General features: G+C 40.9%; 1 protein-coding gene across 6 annotated transcripts in view; it reads left to right on the forward strand.

The window, feature by feature from the left end:
* Nucleotides 1-26666, forward strand: part of DYM (dymeclin) — a 228848-nt gene that overhangs the window by 170171 nt on the left and 32011 nt on the right. For all 6 annotated transcript variants that reach the window (XM_080636969.1, XM_080636968.1, XM_080636971.1 and 3 more), the window contains 2 exons: nucleotides 15082-15264; nucleotides 25625-25738. In XM_080636969.1, coding sequence (XP_080493095.1) covers nucleotides 15082-15264; nucleotides 25625-25738 — 297 coding nt within the window. The remainder of the gene's footprint in view (nucleotides 1-15081; nucleotides 15265-25624; nucleotides 25739-26666) is intronic.

Below are 26666 nucleotides of genomic sequence, written 5' to 3' on the forward strand. Positions count from 1 at the left end.
CCAGTGCCTAAAGGGGCTGCAGGAAACCTGGAGAGGGGCTTGGGACAAGGGCCTGTAGGGCCAGGCCAAGGGGAATGGCTTTAACCTGCCCGAGGGGAGACTGAGCTGAGCTCTTAGGCAGAAGCTCTTCCCTGTGAGGGTGCTGAGGCGCTGGCACAGGGTGCCCAGAGAAGCTGTGGCTGCCCCATCCCTGGCAGTGTTCAAGGCCAGGTTGGACACAGGGGCTTGGAGCAAGCTGCTCCAGTGGAAGGTGTCCCTGCCTGTGGCAGGGGTTGGAACTGGATGAGCTTTAAGGTCCCTTCCAACACAAACCAGGCTGGGATTCTGTGATCTTTGCTGATTTGGTCATTAGTCGCTTTTCCTGCTGCCTCATTCACATGAATGGGTTGTTCTGGACTTTACAGGGGAAGTTGATTGTTCTGCATGGTTCATCTTTGTCAAATCTCCATAGACAAAAAAAACCCCAATGCAGTAGCTCTCCAGAGAGCAGGATTTATTTTTGTAGCTGCTATGTATTTCAACAATGTAGTGAAACAAACTTCTTGTATTCCTAAAGCCAGGTTTTGATTGAAAAATGTAGTGCTTAAAAACCAGAAGTATGTTACCATATGTTATAAACATCTCAGTTTATGAAAACTGATTTCCTTTTTTTAAACATGCAGCCATATAAAGTAAAGGAAGTGGATGCAGAATTAAGACTGTTCAGAACCTTTAGGCTGTTTGTTACTATATGCTTAATTGGAGTTGGAATCTCTTTACACTACTTTTCTGTGTGAGATACAGAAATACGAGGTATTGGTGAAACATGAGAAATTTCTGATGTTGCACCTTCTGTTTCCAAATACATCTCTTTGTGTTTTACAAGGGCTAACCAGTGATGTTTTGGAACTATTTTAGTTGTTTAAAAAAAAGAAAAAAATCAATCCATTTATACCTAAGAGTAGTAAATAGTTATTGAAAAATAGCGTAACAGAGATATTTAGATTCCTTCACTGCAGATATCTGTGGTTTGGAATTGGATAGACAGATGGAGAAAGTAATAGAAATGAAGGTAAATCAAGACTTAGTGATTTTGAAAGAGATGATAAGAGGACGATAGTGTGCTATAGACCGTGGATAAAGTCATGCATGAAATTGTTCACCTGTCAAATTGCCTCTCAAATCTGTCTGAACTGGAACATGAATAAGTTGTTAGAAACCATTTTTAACCTCTGCAGAGCCATGTTTATTCCAGCTGTGTCCAAGTTACAGGAGCATGGTCTTATCAACTTAGTTTATCATCTTGGACAGGTGTCCCTCTGAACAACATACTGAGCTGTCTTGCTGAAGGCAATTCTCCCACTAATGGCTATTGTTAATATTACCTATAATTATATCATGCAACTGCTATTAATTGGCAGTGTGGGTGGCCAGGGGACCAAATGATGGGATGAGGGAAAAGAGAATATTTTAACGGGAATGCATCAAATAAGATTGAAAGACAGTATTGGCATGAAGTGAAAAAGAAAAAGGTTTGAAGAAGGAAAATAATTGATTTAGGCAGAAACTCAAAACCAGAATTACCCTGCCAGGGCTGGTTCCTCTCCTGCTGCTCATAAGAAGCATCACACTGAGCTAAATAAGCCACTTACTGAAAAGTGATTTCCTCATCACACAGCCTGAAAAGCAGTGCTAAAGAAATGTAGAACAGAGAATTCCAATTTTGTTTATTCCTATTGACAATGGTGGATTCTTGTTCTCTGTGAAATAACTTTGTAGGAAATCTGTCAAAACACATGAAGAGTGTATTTAGAAGAACTAGATATATAAAAGAATCTCTGTTTTTCATGTTTATTAACTCTACAAAATCACACTAATGTTTTTCACAGGCATAATTGGAAAGATAAACTTTTATTTCCCTTTCATGTAACCAGTGATTTCTCTTAAGTTTCTAATTTCTTTTTAATTTAGGAACTAAGAGAGAGAGAGGAATATCTTTCACATTCCATACACTAAATCCAGTTTTGTAAATGGAAATTCTTCCACACAATTGGTTAATTACAAAACAATAACCCAGAAATTGGACAAGAAGTACCAATTTTTAACATGCTATGATTTATATACAGACATGATGGTTAAAGGATTCAGTGTGATGATAGATACTTAGAATTTTCAATTAAATTGTATCTTAACACAAATACACTGGGATAAAGGAAGCCTGTGCTTTGAATCTGATGTCTGGTTTTTGAAGGTTTAACCATGCAGTTCTAATTTTAAAGCAACAACAGGAGATTAATACATACATAAATTCTCTTTTTTGTCCCTTTGATTTATGCTAACATAAAATTTTCTGATTTTCTGAAGGGGAAATAAATGATAAATAATAAATAAATAGATATAAAATGCACACAAACAAAACAAACAAAAAAAAGGAAAAAAGCTGATAGTCATATTCTGCATCTGTTTTCTGCCAGTGAAATACCAAACATAAAGCCATTTCAGGGAATTATCTTTTTAAAGATTCATAAAGAGAAAAGACTCTTAATATATTGCCATTATTTAATCCTCCTATATTCATATCCCCACTTCCATTGGGAGATTGCCTACGCTGCTCTGAGACAAAGTTGAGACGAGTAAGATAAGTTTTTTTATTGTCCTTCAGATATGTTACTGGAATGTGGTGGAGGTTTTCCAGAACTGCTCTTGCACATATTTAGGCTTGACCCCAAGCGGAGAGAGCTGTAGCCTGCTGTTGAAATACATGACATCTTCTTCAAGGACGCTGTGGTCTGCCGCGTTTTTCTTGGTACCAAGCTGGTACAGCATGAACAGAGGCCGTTCCCGCTCCAACATTTGTGTGTGTGCTAACCCAAACCCTTGACCTGAGCGAAACTGTTTACCAGTAACAAAACCCAACCATCCTTTTCTAGAGAAAAGAAGATGGATTGTAACAATACAGGTTAGACTTCATCTTTTTCATTGCAGTGCGAATCAAAATTTCTTCCCTCCAGGTAAACTGAAACGAGAACAGATGTTGCAGTTCCTAAAGGCAAGTCTTTAAGCTACTCACTACCAACTTACCTGTTGCACTTGCAACAAAATCAGATTCTTGCTCATTGCAGGGAAAAAAATATCTGAATGAAAAATGACAAGTTTTCCCATTCTCACACTAATCTTTTAGATTTTGATAGATTGAAATGATAGGAAGAGTCATGTCACATTTTTCTGAAATATAAAATTATTTTACCTTGTGGTGGGCTCTGTTAATTCAAATTCATTAACAGAAAACTGTTAATTAGAATTCATTAGGTAACAATCAGAATTGCTCATAGGATTTTGGTAAGGAACAGTTGACTGACTCCAGGATGGATGTACAACATACCCAAGTGCTTCTCTGTCTTTCAAACACAGTGATCTCTCATCGTGTCCCTATCTTGTCACTACAGTCCTTTATGAATCAGGCTACATGAAATTAAGTTTTGTCCCAAAACAGATGAGAGTTCATAAATATTTCAGGCAATTTTATTTAATTTTATAATGCAGGTTTTTCATATTTCTATCAAGAGGGTTTTGCTTCCAGCAGTTGAGAAAATGTTATCTGTTGCTTATAGTTCATGTTGGAGCAGATACCTCTGTACACAGGCTTCTTGAATTACTTCTGTGTGTGCTCTGGGTTTTCCAAATCCAGTTAAAGCTTCATTCTTCAGTGTTCAGGCTGCGGCTGCTGTGTGCTTCCATACCATTCATCAGGAAGCTTAGAGGTGGCCATCAGCTTTTGTGTTTATTAGAACTGATGCAATGTCCAAGGGAATGAACTTGAAAAATAAGACAGAATGTAGTAAAAAACCCATTTAATTTAGAAGTTGCTCCATTTTTTTGGTTTGCCTGCTGTCATCTCTCAAAAGGCTAGTTTTCATCTGCTTTCTATTTGTATTTTATTCCACTAGAGAGAGCAGTTCTTGAAATTTGGGTTTTGAGCTTTTTTTAGGCCCATCTTAATGGAATAAATGGTACTGCTACTGACAGTGACTAGTTTTGAAGAAGTGGTAAGAGAAAAACAAATAAACCTACTTTGTTGTATTTTAAATAGGCTTACCTATCCTTCAGACTGCAAACCTCCTCAGAGATCAATAATGCAGTTTTTCCTTTGAATATAATAGGTTTCTCATGTCTTTATTTATCTATCCCCTTTAATTTTCAAAATATTTAACACCATTAAAAGAAATAGTAAGGTACATATGCCAAGTGGTCTCATGAAGTTGTATTTCTGTATGCCTTTTCTAACCATGCTGCTGTATTTTAATATATCAGAAGAAATAAAAAGAGTCTCCATTATTTATCTTCAGCTCAGGGGTAAAATGATGGCGGTAAAGCAGCATATTCCTGCTCACAACAGTTTGGGAATCTTGTACCTTAATTCCTTACCAAGTGTATGTTATCTGGGACCTGACGTTTTTTATCATGCCCTGTTACTATTTAAGGAGCTACAGCAGGAAAAGAATACACCACAGTCATCGAAAGTTTTCTGTGTGCACACTGTCATCTTCTGTATGAACAGCAATGGATTAAATCAACCTATTTTTGTTATTCTTATTTTTAAACATGGCTATTATTGTCAGGAGGCAGTCTACAAGTGGTTTTTTTCTGGCTTGTGGAGACTATTAATGTCCTACTCAACCCAGTTTACCTTTACAGTGATTTTCTTGTTTGAGCAAAGCAGGACTCTTACATTGTCTAGGCATGGGAAGAATGCCTGGTGGCCTCAGCAGTAACACTGCTTCACTTGCCTCCTTGACATTCCCCAAATTGTGATGATGGAAATGGCTGCTTTTCAAACTCTTCCTGACTTTCTTATGCATCCCACAGAAATTTCAATAGCAATTTTCACCCTAAGGGCAAGAATACAGAGTCTTTCGGCTGCTGAGCGTGTAGGGAGTAGCACTAACTTTCCCCACTGACATCCTGTGCGTCATCAGGACCAGAAGATCTTCTGCTTGGGTAGTCTGGAAATTATGGAAACTTAATGCAGTCTGTGTTCGTTATTGAGGACTTGGATTCTGCAATCTTACTGGCGATGTTTCTTTTCTTAAACAGGGTCAAAATGAATCAGGGATACTTTCAGTGAAAGATGACTTACAGTTGCAAGGCAATGTCTGTTTTGAAAATGTCACAGCAAAGATGCTGAACCACAGGATGTAATCAATGAGGAACCAGCAGAGACCCTCCAAATTGAGATTCTGTGCAATTGACAGCTTTAGTGAGGAAATGGTGTTTATTCAGTTAGTTTTGATACCTTCTCAATTAAAATGGCTTAGACGCTGAAGACAGGTCTGCAAAATCTGCAACACTGAGTGATTTTCTTGAATAACAGCAGCTGGTTTATTAGAAATACGCTCTTAGATATACATATATTTTGCAATGAGTGTCATGGTTGTTACTGCCAAACATAATATTAAGGGTGGAGAAAATAGGAAAATAGTTGATTATATGGAGATGATGCTGTAGCTATAAGGAAATGGTGGATAAATTACATTCCTATAACTGTAGTGTACTTTATGGAGGAAAGTTTGGGAGGTGTGAAGGGAAAATGTTAAGAAAACTGTTTGGTTTAAATTGCTAATCGGTCCTTTTTTCTGTCTGTTGGCAAGATGTAATATTTTTCTGTCTTATTTTAATTCATCATAGAAATAAGGGCTTCTATACTTTAGTTAAACGTCACACAGGATAAAAAGGATAAGAACCCATTCCAAAGAAGCATTAAAGACATGATAAGGATTCTGAAGTCTGGACTAAACTGCATACTGAAACACAAACATCAGTGTGTATGCTAGCAGCTGTGCCCTCCTGCAAAACTGTGAAGTTTGTTTCTTTTTGGAGGACCTCTTGCTTCAAAAAGGTTCATCAGAAGTTGTTTTAAAGGAATACACTTTTAGGTCAAGAGATTTCATTAAGTAGCATTTACATATTAAATGCATAAATGTGAAACTTTATGTGAGCGTTATATAAGACCTGCTATGCAATTAAAAAAAAAAATAATTAGGAAGTGTGGAAATTTCAGTTCACGTAGCAGTAATTACTGCATAACACCTCCGAACAGTGCTCTGGTGACATTTTATAGCTAAGCTGTGTGTGTAGTGCTAGAATCAGAAACTTTTTCACTTGAGTAACATCTTTAAAGTCCTTCAACTCTACTCAAGGTGGATGGGTTCTGTTAATTAAAGTCTGTATCAGTATGATCCATTTACCTTTGTATACTGGAGATGGGTTTGCCTATGGAACTTGTCCTTTCTGTTCTACCCATCAAACTAAACAAAATCTTCCCATACCTCTGGGAATACTGCCTAGTTTCAAGGAGAAATAGAGAATTCTTAATTTCCTTTCAACAGCATGATTTATCTCAGGTGTGATTTGACAAAAACAGAAATTCACACTTTTAACTTTAATTTTCTTAGTATGAACATTGTCATTTTCAGAGCAGCAGTTGCTTCCCAGGCTTTGTGGGACCTTAGAAAATGATTTGGTTTAGTTCTACTAAATACTATGTGCATTTTGTTGTCATGGTTGCGTGTGTTTGGAAATACTGGCTCTTGCATGGACAGCATTGAAGTCCCTAGCTGTTGACTATCAAGTATTTTGGGCAGTTTGGTGGGTCCCCTTATGCTGGACCTTCTTGTTGGGCTTCAGCCACACTCTGAAGCTGAACCTGGAGCAGATGCCTTCGATAGTCATTTACTTTTTCTAAGCCAGTTGGGGTGAAAATTATTTTAGTTAATTTTAATCTTAGAATGCCAGGTTGGAGGTGACCTCCAGGTTCGTCTGATCCAACCTTGCTATGCAACCGTGACCTAGAATAGATTTGATTCGTCATTTTTGTCATCTTAGGAAATCACTGGAGAAGGAGATTTGTGACCTTTTGGCTTTTCAGGGTGGAATTCAGCACTTGAATGAGATGGGAAGTTCCCAAGAATGGAGTTTGGAAAAGCTGGGATGCTGGGATGAAATGCCAAAGAGGAGATAGAATCATAGAACTGTAGAATAGTTAGGGTTGGAAAGGACCTTAAGATCATCCAGTTCCAACCCTGCTGCCATGGACAGGGACACCTCACGCTAGACCATGTCACCCAAGGCTCTGTCCATCCTGGCCTTGAACACCGCCAGGGATGGAGCATTCACAACCTCCCTGGGCAACCCATTCCAGTGCCTCAGCACCCTCTCAGTAAAGAATTTCTTCCTTAGATCCAATCTAAACTTCCCCTGTTTCAGTTTTAACCCATTACCCCTTGTCCTGTCACTACAGTCCCTGATGAAGAGTCCATCCCCAGCATCCTTATAGCTCCCCTTCAGATACTGGAAGGCTGCTATGAGGTCTCCACGCAGCCTTCTCTTCTCCAGGCTGAACAGCCCCAACTTTCTCAGCCTGTCTCCATACGGGAGGTGCTCCAGTCCCCTGATCATCCTCGTGGCCCTCCTCTGGACTTGTTCCAACAGTTCCATGTCCTTTTTATGTTGAGGACACCAGAACTGCACACAATGCTCCAAGTGAGGTCTCACGAGAGCAGAGTAGAGGGGCAGGATCACCTCCTTTGACCTGCTGGTCACGCTCCTTTTGATGCAGCCCAGGATACAGTTGCTTTCTGGGCTGCAAGCGCACACTGAAGCCGGCTCATGTTCATTTTTTCATCGACCAACACCCCCAAGTCCTTCTCCTTGGGCTGCTCTGAATCTCTTCTCTGCCCAGCCTGTAGCTGTGCCTGGTGCATGTCAGGGTCCTTCTGGATGGCATTCCTTCCCTCCAGCATATCAACTAAACCGCACAGCTTGGTGTCATTGGAAACTAAATAGATCCATCTAAAGTCCTGTCCTCTGTAACTGAACACCTTCTGCAGTCGTGGCGCTGAATCATAGTCTCACAAAAATGCCAAAGCCTGCACCTCTGCTGCACTTAGGTGCCTGTCCATCCTCTTGGGTCTGGATGACAGCTCATGCTTTCCTTTTAAAGCAGAGGAGCAGAACTATAGAAGAAATGAGTAGCTGTAACATTCCCCCAGAAAGTGAAACATTAATATGGGAGCCTGAATGTCAGGTTAAAGCCATTTTCCCTTGTCCTGTCCTTACAGGCCCTTGTCCAAAGCCTCTCTCCACCTTTCTGGTCAGCCCCTTTAGGTATTGGAAGATTGTTCCCCAGAGCCTTCTCTTCTCCAGGCTCATGGGACATGCTGGAAACCTGCTTTTCAGCTTACTTTGTTGTTCATGACGGCAGTGATGGCAAGTGTCAGGACATTAGGTTTATTCAGTAAAGTGTTGGGCAACAAACTTCGCTCCAGTGTGACAGCTCTTCTTTCATTTCTAAGCAGTGATCAGAGATGCCGGGGTTAGTTTTTGAGACTATATCCCATAAGCCCTGCAAATTTCCACTTAATACCCACTTACCCACAATTCAGCATCATGGCCAAAAGTTATCTGGATTTGACATAGAACAGCCAAAGAGTATGTGCCGGTAAAACAGATGAAGATAAGATTTCTGTTACCAAAGTCTTGGCTTTGAAGTTCATTTGCTTATTGAGTACAAGAGCAGCTTTCTTGGACGCTTCCTTCTTGCCCCTCTGCTCTTCCATTCCTTTGGCAGAGCGTGTTTATTTTGTTGAAGGTTTTATTTTCTGCTGAAAATGCAGGAAATTCAGACAGCGCTCTTGGAAGCTCCCCAAAGCTAATACAAACAAGATACATATGCTTCTCTTAAAGTAACTAAAAATAAAGTAAATTATTTGAAACTATTTAACTGCAGAAATTCCCCTGTAAAGAGAAAAGGGAAGTTTACATCCGTGTAATTGTGGATGCTGTTAAATTATATTATCAAGGTGAAGTTCCCTGGAGTGTCAGCTTGTCTACTCTACACAGAAGAGTACATCACCTTGGAGTTTATAACAGTGTTCAGGCAGGTGTGGAAGAGCTGAAATGTCCAAAACCACCATCACTTGACATATTCCTTAGCACATAGCAAGCTAGCTGAAAAAAAAGTAATGGAAAATAGACCAAAGCGGTCCATGCATCTAGACTTTTTGTGGATGCAGTTGATGGATCTGTAGCAGTTTACCAGATCTTTCCTCCTTGTTTCAACCTGGTAAAAAGAAGAACGGCAGGAGCTGTCAGTTTTGCCTTAATTTGGTATTTAATATTTTTGATACGTGTTAAGTATATGGTCTATGTCTACTTTTATTTTCCATTGCTGACAAAATCGCCTTTAGAGCCGTATCTGCATAATGAAGGAAGTAGTTGTTAACAATTACAAGATTCTATGTTTGCAGCTCGAGCTAGAGCTCCTTCAAGTAGCCTCTTTGCAGCTTTTGCATACTGTATGCACTCCTTGCTGCGCCACAGAGGGTCTGCAATGACAGTAATTGTGAACTAAAGCCAACAAGCTTCACCATAAAGAAACTTGCACTTTGGAAAATTCAACTGTCGAAGCATCCTATTAGTGGCAGCAAGATGCCACCTGCTAAAAAGCCATTCATTGCCATAAGCAGTAACTTCAGAACAGTGTTTGGACATGTTTCTTTGGGTCAGCCTGCATTTCCATTGTGTATTTCTTTTCCTATTACAGGTGACACTGCCGCTTTATTTTATCAGGTTTCTTTGGATTAAGACTTCACTAGTATTCCTTTCCTAGTGGCTTGGGGCTTTTTTCCCATCCTGTTTACACTGTGTGGGTGTAGTGTATTGCATTACCCATCCCTGCTCGGGTTTTGGGTTTTTAGGTAGATAAGGTTCTTCGTGCTCATTGTGCTAATTGTATAACTGCCTTTTTGAGAGCAATCGTTGTGCCATTTCAACAGGCAGAAACCTCGAGCGGTTACTTACCTAAAGGTATCTGTGGGATGGAAAATTGCTGCCATGTGAATGCCCAGTGAGAAGTGGGGCTTTTTTAGTTGTTGGTAGTGTCCTGGATGTATACAAGTATTGTTGTTTACTGCTCTGTTAGATCTCTGGTTTTTTAAAAACTTGCAAAGTAGACCTGTTTAGCCTTAAAGTTACATGTTGCTTTGAATTGCAGATTAAAATACATCCAGATAAAAAGGAAAAAAAGTACTGTTGCTTTTAAGTGAGTGAATAAATAAATATATAATCATACATCTTGTGGAGATGATGTGAAACTTAAGTTTGTACACTAGTGCTTTTTAGAATCATAGAATAGAATCACTGAGTGGTTTGTGTTGGAAGGAACTTTAAAGCTCATCCAGTTCTAATCCCCTGCCATGGGCAGAGACACCTTCCAAAAGAGCAGGTTGCATCCATGCTGCATATTTACCCCAGATACCACCCAGAACTGGGCAGTGCTCGGCTTATAGCCTGTGCCCAGGGCTGAAGGTCAACAGATGAGCCAGGCTCAAGCGAGAGGCTTCTGCATGGCTCGAAGCCAAAGCAGGGACAGGAGCACTTGAGTCAGTTCTGCAGTGAGGACACATCTCGTGTCTTGTTCTGCAGTGAGGACACATCTTGGGCCTGAGGCTGGCCCAAGTGGACATTGGGCTGCTGGGGTCACAAGCTGCAATCGCAGAGGAAATGGCTTCAGAGAGGCTAACAGGATTCTTAAAAGTGTTCCTTTCTCTAAAACTTAACACAAAGCTTATTTCATCGTGAAAGAGCCTCATGTCCATCCTTGCTATAGGTGTCTCTTCATAATAACACAAGTGACTGAAATTCTGGTTTTCAAGTAACTATAATTTTCCATACAAAATGGAATAGGAGGAAAGAAAACAGATTAATTTTGTTTCTGTTTTTTATTAGATAGTACAAGCCCCAAGGGATGGTTAAGCAAAGTTAACCTTACTGACACACGGACATACTTCCCTTTTTCTCCTAAGAATAGTCAACATTTAGAGGCTGGAGATCTGCATTCGTTCATAATAGAACTTTTTTATCCAATTCTTTAGTATTATAAGAATCAAAATGAATGGCAATTTAAAAGGGTGAGCACTCAGAATGTTCTGATATAGTGACCAGGACATGGCTACCATAAATTAAGCAGGGTTTTGGTGACACTGGATTCTTGTATCTTGGTATTTAGGCTGCTTGACTTCTCTGTTATTTTATAAGCCATATATTTTCAACTGTTTTTGCACATAAGTGTCTTTACAGCAGTATAAGTATCAAATTTTCTGGAAGTCTTTTTCCAGAAAGATACCATGCTAATTATTAATTATATTACAGTAAGGAAAGCAACAGCATTCCAGGATGGTCAGAGACAAGAACATCCAGCTCTGCCCATAGTTTTCTTTGGCTTTGCACATTTGTGTGTTCCTTATTAGTGTTTATCAAACTCAAATTATTTTTCTCCAGATAATGTTCTCATTCCTGTGCTCGTTGTTTTTTCCTCTGCATCCTGTCAGCTTGGTTTCATTCTCTTTTCTCTGGCATTATCACTTGCTTGTGCCTTTTCCTTTCAACAAAAGAGACCCAGACTACCCACAACTGTACCTGGATCTCTTGTAGCTGTTGCTGCCTGCTTTGTTCCTTGTCAACTAGAACATGACCAAGCATCTGGCTTTTTGTCTTAACAATTAAAAACTTTGCCAGAAATGGTAGCACATTTAATTCCATTCCTGAGAAGAAACTGTGGGGTGATTGCCTAGGATTACCCGCAGTAATGCTAGTGCTGTGCCTACATCTCCATCCCCTTTGTAGTCATGATTTCAGTCTCAGAAAGTTGGTACCAAGCTTTAGCTTCAACGTTTAATGATGGGTATAATTGTTTATATGGGCATAAACAAAACAAGGGGGAGGACTGGTGCTCATCGTTGTCAACAGAGGCATTATCTGAGCCCTGTTTTGTAAAGGAACACTGTAATAATTTTAAATGTGAATGCCATGTTGAATCTGCCAATTGTAAGCAATAGGAAAATGCCATTACTTTTAATTCCTCTCCCACTGAAATACAGATTGAAGCTTGTCTACCTGTTCCCCCCCAAAATCAATATCTGGCTTTTTTTGTCACAAGATAACTAATTCAGTCAAAGAAATAGCCTTACAAGATTGCAGTGGATGATGTGGTAGTCCTTGTCTTGGCCATATCTGTTGAGCATTTCAGCTGTGTTCAGTCTGAAAGCTAATATGCAGGGCAATAAGCTTCTCTTCAGTAGCTCAAACGGTTCTGTAACCTTATGTATATCTGTTGTTACGCCATGTCTAGATGCAGGGGGGCCATAGCTTGATAGTGGTGAGCAACAAAAGCACACGGCATTTCGTCAGCTATTACAGCAGTTCTCCATTGTCTCATCCAAACGCTGTCCTTGGCTTTCTGCTTGTTTTTTCCTGTTTTGAAAACTTTTAAGCCTTTACAAATGCTTTAATTGCTAATTATAGGAGCATACAGCTCTCCAGGTAGCATATATGCAATACTGTGATTCAGTGCCACTTCTCTGTCTTTTACAGAGCTCAGTCTTCTTCTAAATGGTTTCTTTATATAATCACTTGTCAGTAAAAATCTTCACTGTAGCTCCTGGTTTTTTTTTTTCATTAGGGTCCCCGAATCCTTACCTGGAATACAGTAGCTGAAAAAGAGATGGTTGGTTCTGTCCATCAGCTTCTAAAAGTTTTAAATGTATTTACTGAGCAATAACGTCTGGTAGGTTTTAATTGTTTGAAGCTGACCTATAGCAGAGTCTGCCTTTTCTTGAAATAACATGTTTGGAGATGGTTAGCAATGCTTTCTGATTAAACTAGCTGTGATGCCCAGGTTTTAAGTTCAGCATATTGTATTAAAAAGCATTTAGTTTTTTGAAAAGCAGTTGTGTGGCTTGTTGCCTTTCTGGTAACTGGATAGATCTCACTTGATCCTGAATCATAATGTTTCTGCAGAAGTGATGTATTCTGTAGTTTAGGATAGTGTCTCAGTCACTAGGTCATCCTATTGCACTGGGAAGAGAATTTTACCAATGCTTAGAGCTTTTTAAAAGCCACCGTAATATACTATATTCTGACATAAATCCAAGTTGACAGGCAAGTACCACTCCCAGATGAGTTAACCAGGTCTGGATTGCTGAAGCAATTATTTCAGGTTTTGTCTAATATTTTGCATTAAAGACATTTCACATCATCTAATGGGGATGCTATTTTATAGCACGATAAATAGGAAGCTACAGAGGAGCCACCTGTGTTTTGAATGTAAAGATTTTTCTGTCATAGAAGAATGCGATCACATTGACAGGCTAAGTAGTTGCAGTGATCAGCTGTGTAAGGGTTTCTGCCAACATGGTTAGCACAGTGCAGTGTGAATTACCACACTACAGTGGTAATTCAGGTGACAGAGGCAAAGTCAATAAAGAAACAGGAGGAGATCCTCACATTCAGAAAAAAATCAGTGACCTCCACAGTCAGGCATCATTGCTGAAGAGGGAGATTTAATTGGAGTGTATGCACCAAATACTGTTCTTTAGACAAGAATTATAGAACCACAGGATCCCAGACTGGTTTGTGTTGGAAGGGAGCTTAAAGCTCATCCAGTTCCGACCCCCTGCCACAGGGACACCTTCCACTAGAGCAGGTTGCTCCAAGCCCCTGTGTCCAACCTGGCCTTGAACACTGCCAGGGATGGAGCAGCCACAGCTTCTCTGGGCACCCTGTGCCATTGCCTCAAGTTTCAAAATTTCAAATTTAAGAAGGCTTTCATCACTTAAATCTACTTTGTCCACGCAGAAGTCAAGCAATGTGGGTAACCAAATCAGAGTGCTGATGCGTTTCAGCATCCTCAGCACCATAGAAGAGATGGAGGAGTAGGTTAGGGGAATGATGCTGCCCTTGCAGGAAGAAACTTATCTTTGTTTTCCATTGCAAGTAGCCAGAGCAAAGTGGTACCAAAGAATTTTGCTCTTTAATTGAATCTAACCAGGATAATGAAATGTTCCTGTGTTCTCTTCTGCCTGCTAAGAGCATATATCTGACAAGTGACGATTCCTACAGTGCTACCTTATAGAAGAAAATAACTACATGCAGATTGAATGACAGTCCAATGAAATGCTGTTGCAAGAGCAGCCTCGTTGTGAAGTATTTAAGTGCCTTATGATAACTCAGAAAATGAGTGCTTTGTAGGCAGTCAGCGAAAGGAAATGCCAGTGGTTTCAGTGTTCATACTAAACAGAAAAACTCAAGCCAGTTTGGTATGCTTCGCGTTCTTGCCAGACCTGTAAAGTCTCACAATCCAATGTTTGATGTGGTGGAGAGACCTAACAAAACAAACAAAGTAGATTGGCCTTTTTTACCCTATCCCAAGGGAGGACAGACAGCTCTCCCATATGAACAGCTGTATCAGGTACATCCTGATGTGCAGCCCAAGGAGAGAAATCCAGGCAGCTAGCAGGGGTTCTCATGCCAGCTTGCTCAGTGTAGAAAGTTTGAATTTCACAATCATCAGGGATGGTTTGCCACAGGCATTGACGTGATGAAAAGCTCTACAAGTTTATCTTGAGCATTAGGGCTTAGCGCACTACAGAAGATGTCTTTTATCATTCATTACAAGTATTCTTCTATGCTAAAAATACACACACACGAAAAAAAGGCCAGGATAAAGTCTGGAGAACAGTGGCAGATGTTGAGGGGTCAATGGGGTTTGATCCAGTCAGTTTTCCTTCCACTGTCTTTGCTTTTCTCTTTCACCAGCCACTTTTTATTTTTATGGTATTTTTTCCTCTCTTTTTCTCCCTATCCCTGCTCCCCAAGCCAGAGGCTCACCAGGAAATGTATTGAATTAAATGTATCCTGAAATGCTTTTACTTAGCATAGGAAGGGTTGACAAGACTTAAATTCACTTAACCCCTAGTGAATTTGGCTGATTACAATATGTTAATGCTTTTTGGCATGAGAAGATGGCTGCTATTGAGAGAATCAAGCTATGAGGCTGAATGCTACAGTGCAGTGCATTTCAGTTAAGATTTTGGTTATTATAGAAGAAAACAGATCTCTTTCCAGATAGATATGCCAGATTTGCTCACTGTGGAGACTTTAACCAGCTAATAGCTCCATTGGTAATAATTACCTGTGCGCTATCTTACTACCTTATAGGTTTTACAATGGAAAAAGGCACACTAACCTTTTATTCCTTTCTTAAAGGCGCAAGACCTGAATGTGATTGAGGAAGTGATCCGAATGATGTTGGAGATCATCAACTCCTGCCTGACGAATTCCCTTCATCACAACCCAAACTTGGTGTATGCGCTGCTTTACAAGCGGGATCTCTTCGAGCAGTTCCGAACTCACCCTTCCTTCCAGGACATAATGCAAAATATAGATCTGGTGAGTGATACATTATTTAGAGAATGCTTACACGTGATTATCTGATCTCTTTATCCTCTTGAGAAGTGGAAAAAACTCATCATCTTATCAGTTTAGTTTAAAAAGTATTAAAATGTTGAGTTTTTCTTCCTTATTTTCTGGACCTCCACTGTGATTCTGGACAACATCTTTAACTTGGCAGAGCCAGAATTCTTCTGGCAAGGAATTCCTAAGCTGCGATGCTGAAGACATTCAAGGCCAGGCTGGATGTGGTTCTGGGCAACCAGATCTAGTTGAAGATGTGCCTGCTTTATGCAGAAGGGTTATACTGGATGACCTTTGAAAGTCCCTTGCAACCCAAACTATTCTATGAATCTTTCACTCCCATAAGGAAGGACAGCACCAGCTTCTCTTTACTGCCTCCTGTCTTTTGGGGAAGAAAAAGTCAACTTTCATCACCAACCAATTTTTCTTTTCTCTTACTCCCATTACCAGCCAATAAATTATTATATAAGGAATTACTTTTTTTTAGTAGTTAAGAACAGGAACTCAGCTGCCATATTCCCTGTGCTGTAGAACCACAGAATCCCAGACTGGTTTGGTTTAAAAGGGAGCTTAAAGCTCATCCAGTTCCAACCCCTGCCACTGGCAGGGACACCTTCCAGTTGAGCAGCTTGCTCCAAGCCCCTGTGTCCAACCTGGCCTTGAACACTGCCAGGGATGGGGCAGCCACAGCTTCTCTGGGCACCCTGTGCCAGCACCTCAGCACCCTCACATTAAAGCATTTATTCCTAATATTTAACCTAAATCTCTCCTGTTTCAGTTTGAACACATCAACCCCTTGTCCTGTCACTACAGTCCCTGATGAAGAGTCTCTCCCCAGCATCCTTGTAGGCCCCCTTTAGGTACTGGAAGACCCCAGTTTTCTTTCTGTATGTGAATGCTCTTGGCTTTCACCTGCAAAGTGTCTCTCCACAGCAATCCCTTTGGATAAGTAAATGTACTAGAAGAAAACAAAATTAAATAGCTGTGGAGTAGAACCTGTTCCCAGTGTGGCTCTCCATGGAGTATGACTTTGGAAACAGTTAGCTGTTAATTAATTACTGCTGCAGCTGATAGTGGCTTTAATGTTCATACTGAGAATCTGAGTAATGATTCCTGGTAGAAAATAACAGATTTTAATTGCAATAAATATCTCCCTGTCCTCCCCTCAGTTTTTGCAGTGCTAGGCAATGCTTGAAGTCACACTGACCACTAGATGCAAAATACTGGAAGGAGATGCTGAACAGGGCACTAAATTTCTTGCTGCAGTAAATAGCACATTTATTCAGATGATTTAAAATTTGCTGAGGTTCTGTTTTGATCTGCTTTTATTTTAAAATACTACATGAGATTGGAAGACTTCTGATGATCCATAAAGGAATGTGATTTTAAATGTCGAACTGAGATGCTGCTCCGTACCTCTCTCTTCCTCTTCTGTTCTTACTTTGTATTTTTCTGGTCATGCAAGAGGTTGGAGAGCAGAAGATTCAAAGATCAAAACTCTCCAAACTTCAGGCAGCTGCAGACTACAGCTATAGCATGCTACTGCCTGGATTGTAAGGGCAAGATGTCTTTGAGTTGTGTAAAGAGAGAATATGGCACAGTAAAGATAAGTCTTCTTCATTCCTGACTTGAGATAAGGACCTGCTCTAGTTACTTGCCCAGGTCTAGAAAATCTAGTGGTGGCCAGATCCTTCTGCGTGACAGCCCCGTACTTCCCACAGATAGCAGCACATCCTTTCCTTTGTAACACTTAAATGTAGGTTTTCCTCAACAATTTCAACAATTCCTCCCCAAAACTATTTAATATTGGGTTGCACCGTAATGCCAGTTACATTCAGAAACTATTTTAAAGCTTTCCAAGGGAGCATGTTGAATTTTTAAATAGCTCCTTTGTTAGAGAAGCGAGGATGTCAGAAAAATAATATTTTTTTTTTTTAAATGTACCTGTCACCAGCTGGCAAATGGTGAGAGCTGTCAGGCTTGCAGATCTGAATAAAAGATGAGATACAGCTGACTCCTCTGCTACCGTGTCATGTCCTCCACTGCATACACGGTATTGGCAGCACCGCCATCCCATACAGAACCAGTCTTTGTCCTCTGTGCTGCAGCCAAAATGTTTTAACTGGTCTTCAGATCCCTTGAGAACATGGCAAATCATGTCAGTTTTACTGTACACACTGGGGGGATGTGGTCTGCGACCATGTGGGCTCTATTTGAGAAGAACCAAAGTAGGTTTCTGGATCCCAAACTTTGTTCAGGCTTTTTCTCTGCAGCAGTAGAGGTGGGAGCTCCATCCTCATAGCTGTGTAGAACGTTGTGAATGTCTGAAACGCAGCTGTGCTCCAAAAGGAGTCATAAAACTGAGGAGAAGAGGGGGTATGAAATCTTTAAAGAAACATGTCACTCAGTAAATTCCTAAACTGTATGTTGCTGGAAGCTTGGAGGATATATTCACGGGGAGGATCTCCCTATAATTGACCTGGTCTTACGTTCTTATTTGATCATCTATCGCAGCCTACTCTGAGTGACAGAATAGTGAGCTGGCTAGCCTTTTCATGTGGCCAAGGCTGGTTATTCAGAGCAGGATGGATCCATGAACTTAGTGTGTATCAGGAGCTCTGATGGGTTTTAGACTACTTTGCTTGATGTGAATTTGGTGGCCCAAAGCATGTAAAGCATAGGTGTGAACAGCAAATGTTGCAGCTTTTGGCGATGGGATGGTGAGTAAGTTCTGCTACCTCTCTGAAGCCCCCAGAGCATGTCTGCAGAAGCTGTGTGTCATCCTGACTCCCTCCATTGGTACTTTTCCTAGTCATTACATAGCAAAGTATGTTTGGATTATCTCCCCCCATGCTACAGTGGCAGCATGAATCACAGAATCCCAGACTGGTTTGTGTTGGAAGGGACCTTAAAGCTCATCCAGTTCCAACCCCTGCCACAGGCAGGGACACCTTCCACTGGAGCAGCTTGCTCCAAGCCCCTGTGTCCAACCTGGCCTTGAACACTGCCAGGGATGGGGCAGCCACAGCTTCTCTGAGCACCCTGGGCCAGCGCCTCAGCACCCTCACAGGGAAGAGCTTCTGCCTAAGAGCTCATCTCAGTCTCCCCTCTGGCAGGTTCAAGCCATTCCCCTTGGCCTGTCCCTACAGGCCCTTGTCCCAAGCCCCTCTCCAGGTTTCCTGCAGCCCCTTTAGGCACTGGAGCTGCTCTCAGGTCTCCCCTTCAGGAGCCTTCTCTTCTCCAGGCTGCCCCAGCCCAGCTCTCTCAGCCTGTCTTCACAGGAATAGAATACGATGTCCATCATCAGATGCAACTAGAGGTCTGCATGAGCAGTAGGTGCATGTTATACTCCGGGTCACTCTGACATCCCTCTGTGCTTTAGCAAAATCCTCCTTACATTGGGTGTAGGATCCTTTGATCCTACACTATAGTCCGGTTTTGTATTTCATATAGATATAGATGTACTAACAGATAGTATAGCAATGTTCTATATTGAAAAGATCGGATCAAAATACAGAATATATGCAATCTGAAATGAGTTTGGGACACCGGAACAGTTGCCAGGCTGCTTTGTCAAGAGTGTATAAAATGGATATGACATATCTTGACTTTAATACTTATTATTTTTACTCTGTTGCACATAATGTTCTCATAAACCAAAATAGGAAGCACGGAAGGGTTGAAACTGCTACTGATTGTATGCAAAATTAGTTGGAAAATGCACCGAGAAGGTAGTAATTAATAGTTGATGGTGCAAATAGAAAGAGGTATTTGTTGTAGTCCTGTGTGGACATGCAAAGGGAGAGTAGCACACAGGTATCCTCTGAGCTTACTCATGCTAGCGACATGTTAGCTGCTTTACTCTGGATTTAGAATCATAGGATAATCTAGGATGGAAAGGACCTTAAAGATGTAAAGCCAGCCCTGCCAAGCCTATCACTAAACCATGTCCCCAAGTGGCACATCTACACATCTTTAACACTTGCAGGGACGGTGACTGCAGCCCTGCCCTGGGCAGCCTGTTCCAATGCCTGAGCACCCTTTGGGGCAGGAATTGTTCCTCAGCTCCATCTAAACCTGCCCTGGTGCAGCTTGAGGCCGGTTCCTCTTGTCCCATCCCTTGTTCCTTGGGAGCAGAGCCCAGCTCCTCCTGGCTCCATCCTCCTCTCAGGCAGTTGTAGGGAGCAATCAGGTCCCCCCTGAGCCTTCTCTTCTCCAGACTGAACCCCCCAGGTCCCTCAGCCCTTCCCCATCACACTGTGCTCCAGGCCCTGCACCAGCTCCATTGCCCTTCTCTGGCCCTGCTCCAACCCCTCAATGTCTCTCTTGTAGTGAGGGGCCCAGAGCTGAACACAGGATTCGAGGTGTGGCCTCATCAGTGCCCAGTGCAGGGGCACAGTCACTGCCCTGGCCCTGCTGCTGCACTGATGCTGCTACAGGCCAGGATGCTGGTGGCCTCTTGGCTGCCTGGGCACAAGCTGCTCATGATCAGCCATCACCTTGAAAGAAATACTGGGGAGAAGCAAGAGCTGTAGGAAACAAGACTTCTAAGTACAGATAGAATGGGTGCTGACTAGCAAAAGGAAGGCAAAAGGTGATGTGATATTTTTCAAAAGAAACACTGCTGTGAAGGGAAAGGGAGTAACGTTTTTCACATACTTGTGGATTCACAGGTCATAACAAAAGACTTTCTAATGGTCCTAATAACGAAGCACTGTGGTAGGTTTCCAGAGCCTTCAGCATCATAATCCTCTGGATTGCAGACGTTTGGCAGGGTGACAGTAGGGCAGAAGGTAGAGCAGAACATGTCTGTAGGCACATATGAATATGGGGGTGAGTACACAGATTCAGTAATGCTCAGCTCTACCAGCTGCTCAGACCAGAGTGGCAATTGCTCGGATTAACAGTAACTATGGACCTCATGATTTGGACCCTTTCTGGAGATAACACGTAACCTCTGTGTGCTTAGCTGAGGCAAAAAGTGTGAATGTTTAAGGGTAATCAGCATATAGAACAATTTTATATTGAAAACTATTTATTTGCCTCTGGGATTTTATAAATAAGCTAAAAATCACCATTGCCAGCTGATTGGGAACATGTGGGAAGGGTTAATTCTGTACAGAAAAAACCGAACTCAAAATACCTTCTGTTTCCTATTAATTTACTTTTCATTTTAGAAAGTCATCTTAATAGGATATTGTGCATCTTGTTTAGCTAAATGGGGTATTCTTCCTCTGAATGGTGAGCAAAGAGGAGCGCTATGGTTCCTGTTCTGGCCTCCTGCAGAAATGTTTCAGCTGTGAACTATCTATAATCCTCCGCTTCAGAGGTGGTCTATAATTTGGCCAGCAAGCTCAGATGTCTCAGGAATTTGGTGGAGACTCTTTGCTAGGAATTCCTAAAGATGAGTTTGGTTCATGGCCATCATGAGAACTCACTGGCTTTCATTTTTTTCATATTTCCTATGAGCTAATGATAGATAGTGTGTGGTTGAACAGGTTTAACTAGGATTTGCTAGAAGTTTGTTTGCAAAATAGTCTGATAGAAATCAGGAGGTCAGGAGCAATAATTTAATGGTGCAAGGGATCTGTTTGATGCAATTTTCTGCTAGGTATTTAATTCTCCGAGGACATTTCCCTCCTAGATTTTAAAATCAGTTGCGTTGGCTTGGCTCTGGTACAGCAAAGCCTACTTTGACATCGGCAGGGCTTGCAGTAGACGTGAGAACTAACATTTTATGGTTTTCCTTAAAATGCCCATACAAAAACCTTGATCCTGCTGATTACTAGAGCCTGGCTAGATACTTTAAGTGATTATTTTTGTCTTTTTGCTTTGTTTTCTCCCCACTCCTACCCACTTCCTATGCTAGGAGTGAGGAGATGAGAAGTACTTTGAAAAGTTTGTATCTCTTTGAACATGCTCCTAGTTTCAAGGTGAATCTGAAAAACTTCAGTACTTCAAGTCTGCTGATAATCCTTCTGTGTTTCTCCTGATATTGAATCACCTGAAGCTATTTCATCCCTTCTTAAATCAGTGACGGTTGGCGTTGCCTCAGTTTTGCTGCAGGATAGTGGGCTATGCCTGTTGCCTACTGAAAATTGCTGCGATTTATGTTTTCCTAAGGAAACTACTTAGCTGAAGTGCTAATTCTGTGGTACTTTACTACAAGAGGTTTGTTTTTTCCTTTTCTTCTCCTTTCAGTGTGCGTCAATACAGTCTGTTACTCTCCCGGTGTTGAACATGGCTGGACATGTAAAATAGCCAATGTCAAAATGTGCGCCTTTCCAAAGGGAGAAACAAAAGAAAAAAGGGCAAAAAAAGGAATCAGAACTTCTCCATTTGGTGCCAAGTTTGGGTTTTTTTCTCTTTTTTTTCAGAGTTAACCTTGACACCCGCAGGCAGAGGAGATAGCAGCAAATTCCACTGTTATTTTAGCTAGAGGAGAAAGCGAGGAGCTGTAGTGTTCATTAGGGAATGGGCTGGGGCCTTGCAGGACTTCGGCATCCCCTGAAAGAATCCAAATGGAGAAAGCGTCTTGCCCTTGAAAGCGTTGCTGATTCGTGCATGCTATAATAAACAGAAAATTTGTTTTACTGCAGCCTTTGAGCCCTACCAAAAACAATAGATGGGTGAAAGAACAGATGCTGTAGTTATACCTTCATAATATTAAAAAAAGTCCCCGAAACCTAAAATGTTGGTTTTGAATAACTCTAGCTTTCTTGTAACACTTTTAATCTCTGAAAATGTTTCATTGTTTTGAAAATAAAAGGGATAAAGATGGGTCTTTCAGGGAAAATTGACCTCATAAATTGAAAAGCTCTATGAAAACCTATTTTGGAAATCACTATAGAAAGCAGGTTTGTTTAGAGATCTCAAGTCTGTTAATATTATAGGAATCAAAGCCTGGAAATCCCTAGAACTGGTGATGACCAAGCCATATCACTGCATGTCCATCACACTGCACGGTTGGATAGCCTGCACAACCATCATTAGGCTCTGCACAGGGCAAGGTGCTGTTCGTACATCATTTCATGTGGATGCTGATAAGATATGCCTGATGAGGGGTTGTCTAATCCAGGATTAGACGTACCTTTTATTCTCTGTTAATGTGGAAGGCAGATTGCAGAGAGAGAGCTTTTTAAAACAGGTTATGTTCCTTGCATGGAGAGGGCCTCTCAGTGCAGAGCGTGAATTGGATGCGAGTAATTCACAGTGACTTGTTAAATCCCTTGTTATTCTTCTGAAGCACTGTTTGCTGTTATTTTCTATTTTCTTAGACTGCTTGCCCAAATAATTGATGAGAAAAATAATTTGCAGAATATCATAAAGTGGGCACCATCTCTCAGCCTCATTCATTTGCCCTGAGATCTGGTTCTCTTCATACACTACATTAATATGCTGAGCATTAGGTTTCAAAGCATGTGCTAAAACTTGAAACTCATTTAATATTGTCCACCCAGTTTGATTTTCCTGGTTCATTTTTAAGTTGACAAGGAGTTGAAATCTGGTAATTTTCATGATTATTTAAATGCAGCTCTGTTACTATGTCTAGAAAATAATTAAAGCTCTTTCAAAGGAAAGGGCTACTGTTCCTTGATATAGTGTTATGCTTCTATGTTTTTATATTTGGGCTTTGGTCGGATTACTAGGTAAAGTGTTAGACTTTCTGCTACAGCGGATGGAAGCTTGGGCAGTAGGGATGTAATGCTGGATGCTTTTTGGTTTATTACCAATGTAATGGCAATAAGCAAATGCCTCTTTTATAATCCTCTATGTATAATTCATCTTTTTTTTCTTTTTTTATTTTTTTTCTTCCTTATTTCCATATCTCATTGAGGTACTGTACAATCAGTGTTAGAAAGATAATTACTCCAATTTCTATATTGTCTGTAGTAGTAAGGCAAATAACACTTAGAGAAAAGTATTATTATTAAGGTAGGTATTTTTAATTTCAGTTGTCAAATGTGTACTGAAAAAAAAAAAAAAGAGCCATTCAAAGTGCCGTGAAATGCTGACATAGCCTGAAAATACTAGAATCCCATCTTACTTTTGTTCTTTGTGGAATACAACTCAACCAAGATTAGTACCTTTACCACAAAAAACATAAAAGTCTTTTATAAAAATATGTTAAGATTGGAGGCTTTGACTTTCCAAACTAGAAAACATCAGAATTCAGGTAGTATCTGTGAGCTTCATTCAGGTTTTTTATGCTTTTGCATTAATAATAGTATTTTATCCTTTTGATTAAAAGCCAAATATTAAGCTTTGCTTTTGTTGTGGTTTAGCAGAACTCAAGCTAACAAGGCAGCACTAGTGGGATGGATTCTCTGCATGAGCCTGCCCTGGGCGAGGATAGGTTTCACCAGTGATTACTGACAACAGAGGAGTGTTGAAATGCAGGAAGATGTTTTTCTCTTTCGAAGTTTGTGGGCAACTTTCTCGTTCCTCTCCGAGCTGTGTATCCTCCACCAGCAATTTGTCCCAGACTCCATGCCAAAACCATGTCAGCCTCACTCCAAGGTCCTCACACTCTTTGTGCAAGCTGTTTCTTGCCATTCCCCTCTGTAATTCCTGGTTCCTCCCTCCAGCTCCTTTGCTGATGAACTCAGCACATCTTCCTAGTCCTGTTTATTTTCAAGAATCAGAAATCACAGTGCTGCACCGGGTCCTTATCTGTTAAAGTGTAAAACCTACCTGCAGCATCTGCCAGAGGCAGTGAAATTCTCCCTTCTACTCAAGTACAGAGATAATCATAAGGACAGAAGCTTAGACCTGACTTTTGACTATTTCCATGGGTCTGTTGTTTAAAACACAACAAAGAAAAACACCAAAACCCCTCAACACCCCCAAAAAGACAACTTGAGCAACTGTCATTTGTCTTTATCTCACTTGCTTGGTGTTTCAGGTTTCTAGAGAAAATTGCTGTATGGCCCAGCAAATCTTACCTGCTTAAAACAAGGACTAAGGTTTCAGGATCACAAGAGAGGAACGACAAATTTGAATCTCACAGTAATCAAGCCATCAGCTGTCTTTGTTTTATTAGCAGCAGCTGGGCTTGGAGGCATAATTAGGGTAATGGTTTCTGGCTCCAGCTGTGTCTCACTCCAGAACAAAGAGAGCTCAGCAGAGATTTTGTAGTATAATACACATTTCCCCCCCTTTTACTTGGGAGAATTAGCAAAAATCACTTGATATGCTGGAGGCTGTGATTCAGATGCAAGTGGACATGAGTACTTTTCAGAACAGAGCATGTCCAAAGCCCACCAGATGTTGAAGAACCTCCAGCCACGGGGTAGCCTGGTGCTCACATGTATTCAGGCTCTACTGAATGGTTCTGAACGTCTTGTGGTACTTTCAAAGGACACTAAATAGGTCCTAAACAGGAGTTGAAATTTTCCCCGCTACCTTTTTTGCATTGAGTTTCAGATCCTCTGCATGACTGATGAGTTCCTCTGGGATAAGGGATGGAGCTTGCAGGGTGTGTTCTCTTTAGATGAAAGCAGCTATAGAAATGGAGGTTTTCTGATGTCCCACATGGAGAACTGCCGGTGGGATGTCTGCTTCTGGTGTGACCTACTGAGCTTGGAGAGGGATAAAAGTTAAAGCCTGACCTAACTGTGTTCTAGCTAACAAGGACCAGCTGGGTCATAGAAAAGGGGGTGGGGAGGGAAATATGGTGAAAATCAGCTTGGCCTCACCAGGGAAACTGGTGGAGGATGAGAGCATTGAGAGGTAACTTAGAGGTCCTTGGGGCTGGAATCTGTGATGGAGAAGGTAATGGGGCTTTCTGGGTGATTAATTTAGGGAGAAGTGGAGCTTTGTGGGCTCCCCCCACAATTGCCATGGCTTTGAATACTACAAAAGCCCCAGGAAGTCATGTAAGTCCTTGTATTGACATATGTAGTATTTCTCTTCAGGCCTTCTCTCCAGAAGTAATTGAAACTATAAGGATTTTACTTCAAGGCTGGAAAGTGAAAGCAAATTTCTGGCACAAACTATACAAAGACTGGAAGGCCTTGAAAATCCTGATGTGCAGAAGTACTGACAGGTAGAAATATAAGCATATGTCAGTGCATGGCACTTGAAAATGTAAATTTATTAATTCAGCTCTGTGTGTTAAATTGTAAAATCATCTATCTGTTAAAAACGACTGCAGGAGGATACTGGTAATTGTGCTGGTTTGACATTAACGAAGTCTCTCTGGCACAAGTGATAACATGATTATTCTTTGAGAAGTGCAGATACATTGATCCACAGAAAGAAGATGACAGCTTCGTGTGTAAATTGATAAAAAGATCTCTTCAGGTTTTTTATGTGCTCTGATTTTTCATTCCAGGTGATCAGCTTTTTCAGCTCCCGATTAGAGCAAGCTGGAGCTGAGCTGTCAGTGGAGCGAGTTCTGGAAATCATCAAGCAAGGAGCTGTTGCTTTGCCCAAAGACAGGCTAAGAGTAAGTGCTCAAGACCTTGTCAATTAAAGTGTACTGTTCCAATCAATTACATACCCTTTATATCCGTAATGTCAAAACATCATTTCTCCTATCGATAGCAACTGATAAGGGTTTACATTGTGGATTGCCATGTGAGTATGTTTTAATTTAAATTCCTCATTTGTACTAAATGTTTGGGTGAGTTTTCTTGATTAGTTATTAAATTGAAGTGCGTGGAGGAATTTCAATTTGATGAGGCCAAGGTTTTCTTTGACAAAGAAAATGTCAAGGATGCAGTCTCACCTTTCCATCCGTTGTTTAGTTAAGCTGTAACTGAAGTTTGATCTTTCTCTTTGCTGTTGTTGTTAACTTAATCTTTTTTCTCTCGTGCTCTGCTTCTCTGTTTGAGTCTGTATAAAATGCTACAAAGATAAGTTCTGGGGGCTTTAGTTAAGAATTAACCAATCTAGGAAAAATCATTTCGGGACCTGTAAGTCTGGTCAACATGATTATGAGCTTTTTGTATAATCCTGAGCAGACCCCTCCATTCCCTTCTGAGAATCTCTCAAGTCTTGCGAGGGATTTACCAACTTGACAGGTTTTGTGAGGCTAAAATCCATTAACAGCTGTGTGATGTTTAAATACTGCAATAATTAAATCTGTATGAGTAGGTAAGTCAGTAAATGGGAGTTATGTGTGTGTTTTAAGCACACGACGAATTTTGGTTTTCTGTTATGCCAAGTGTATTTTAAATACTGCCTGCTTTCTGCAGAACCATTTTTGTTCCTACTCCATGATAAGGGAGCAGGAGCGTCTTCTCAAGACCCATTTCTTTCATGGTAACTTTAGGAAAATATCATCTGATAAGGCACACTGAATACACAGCCATTGGCGACGGCTGGTAATTTATTTATACCCTGGTAATTTTAAAACACCCAGTGGGAATAGT

The sequence above is a fragment of the Psittacula echo genome (genome assembly GCF_963264785.1).
Source record: "Psittacula echo genome assembly, chromosome: Z".
Classification (NCBI taxonomy): Eukaryota; Metazoa; Chordata; class Aves; order Psittaciformes; family Psittacidae; genus Psittacula; species Psittacula echo.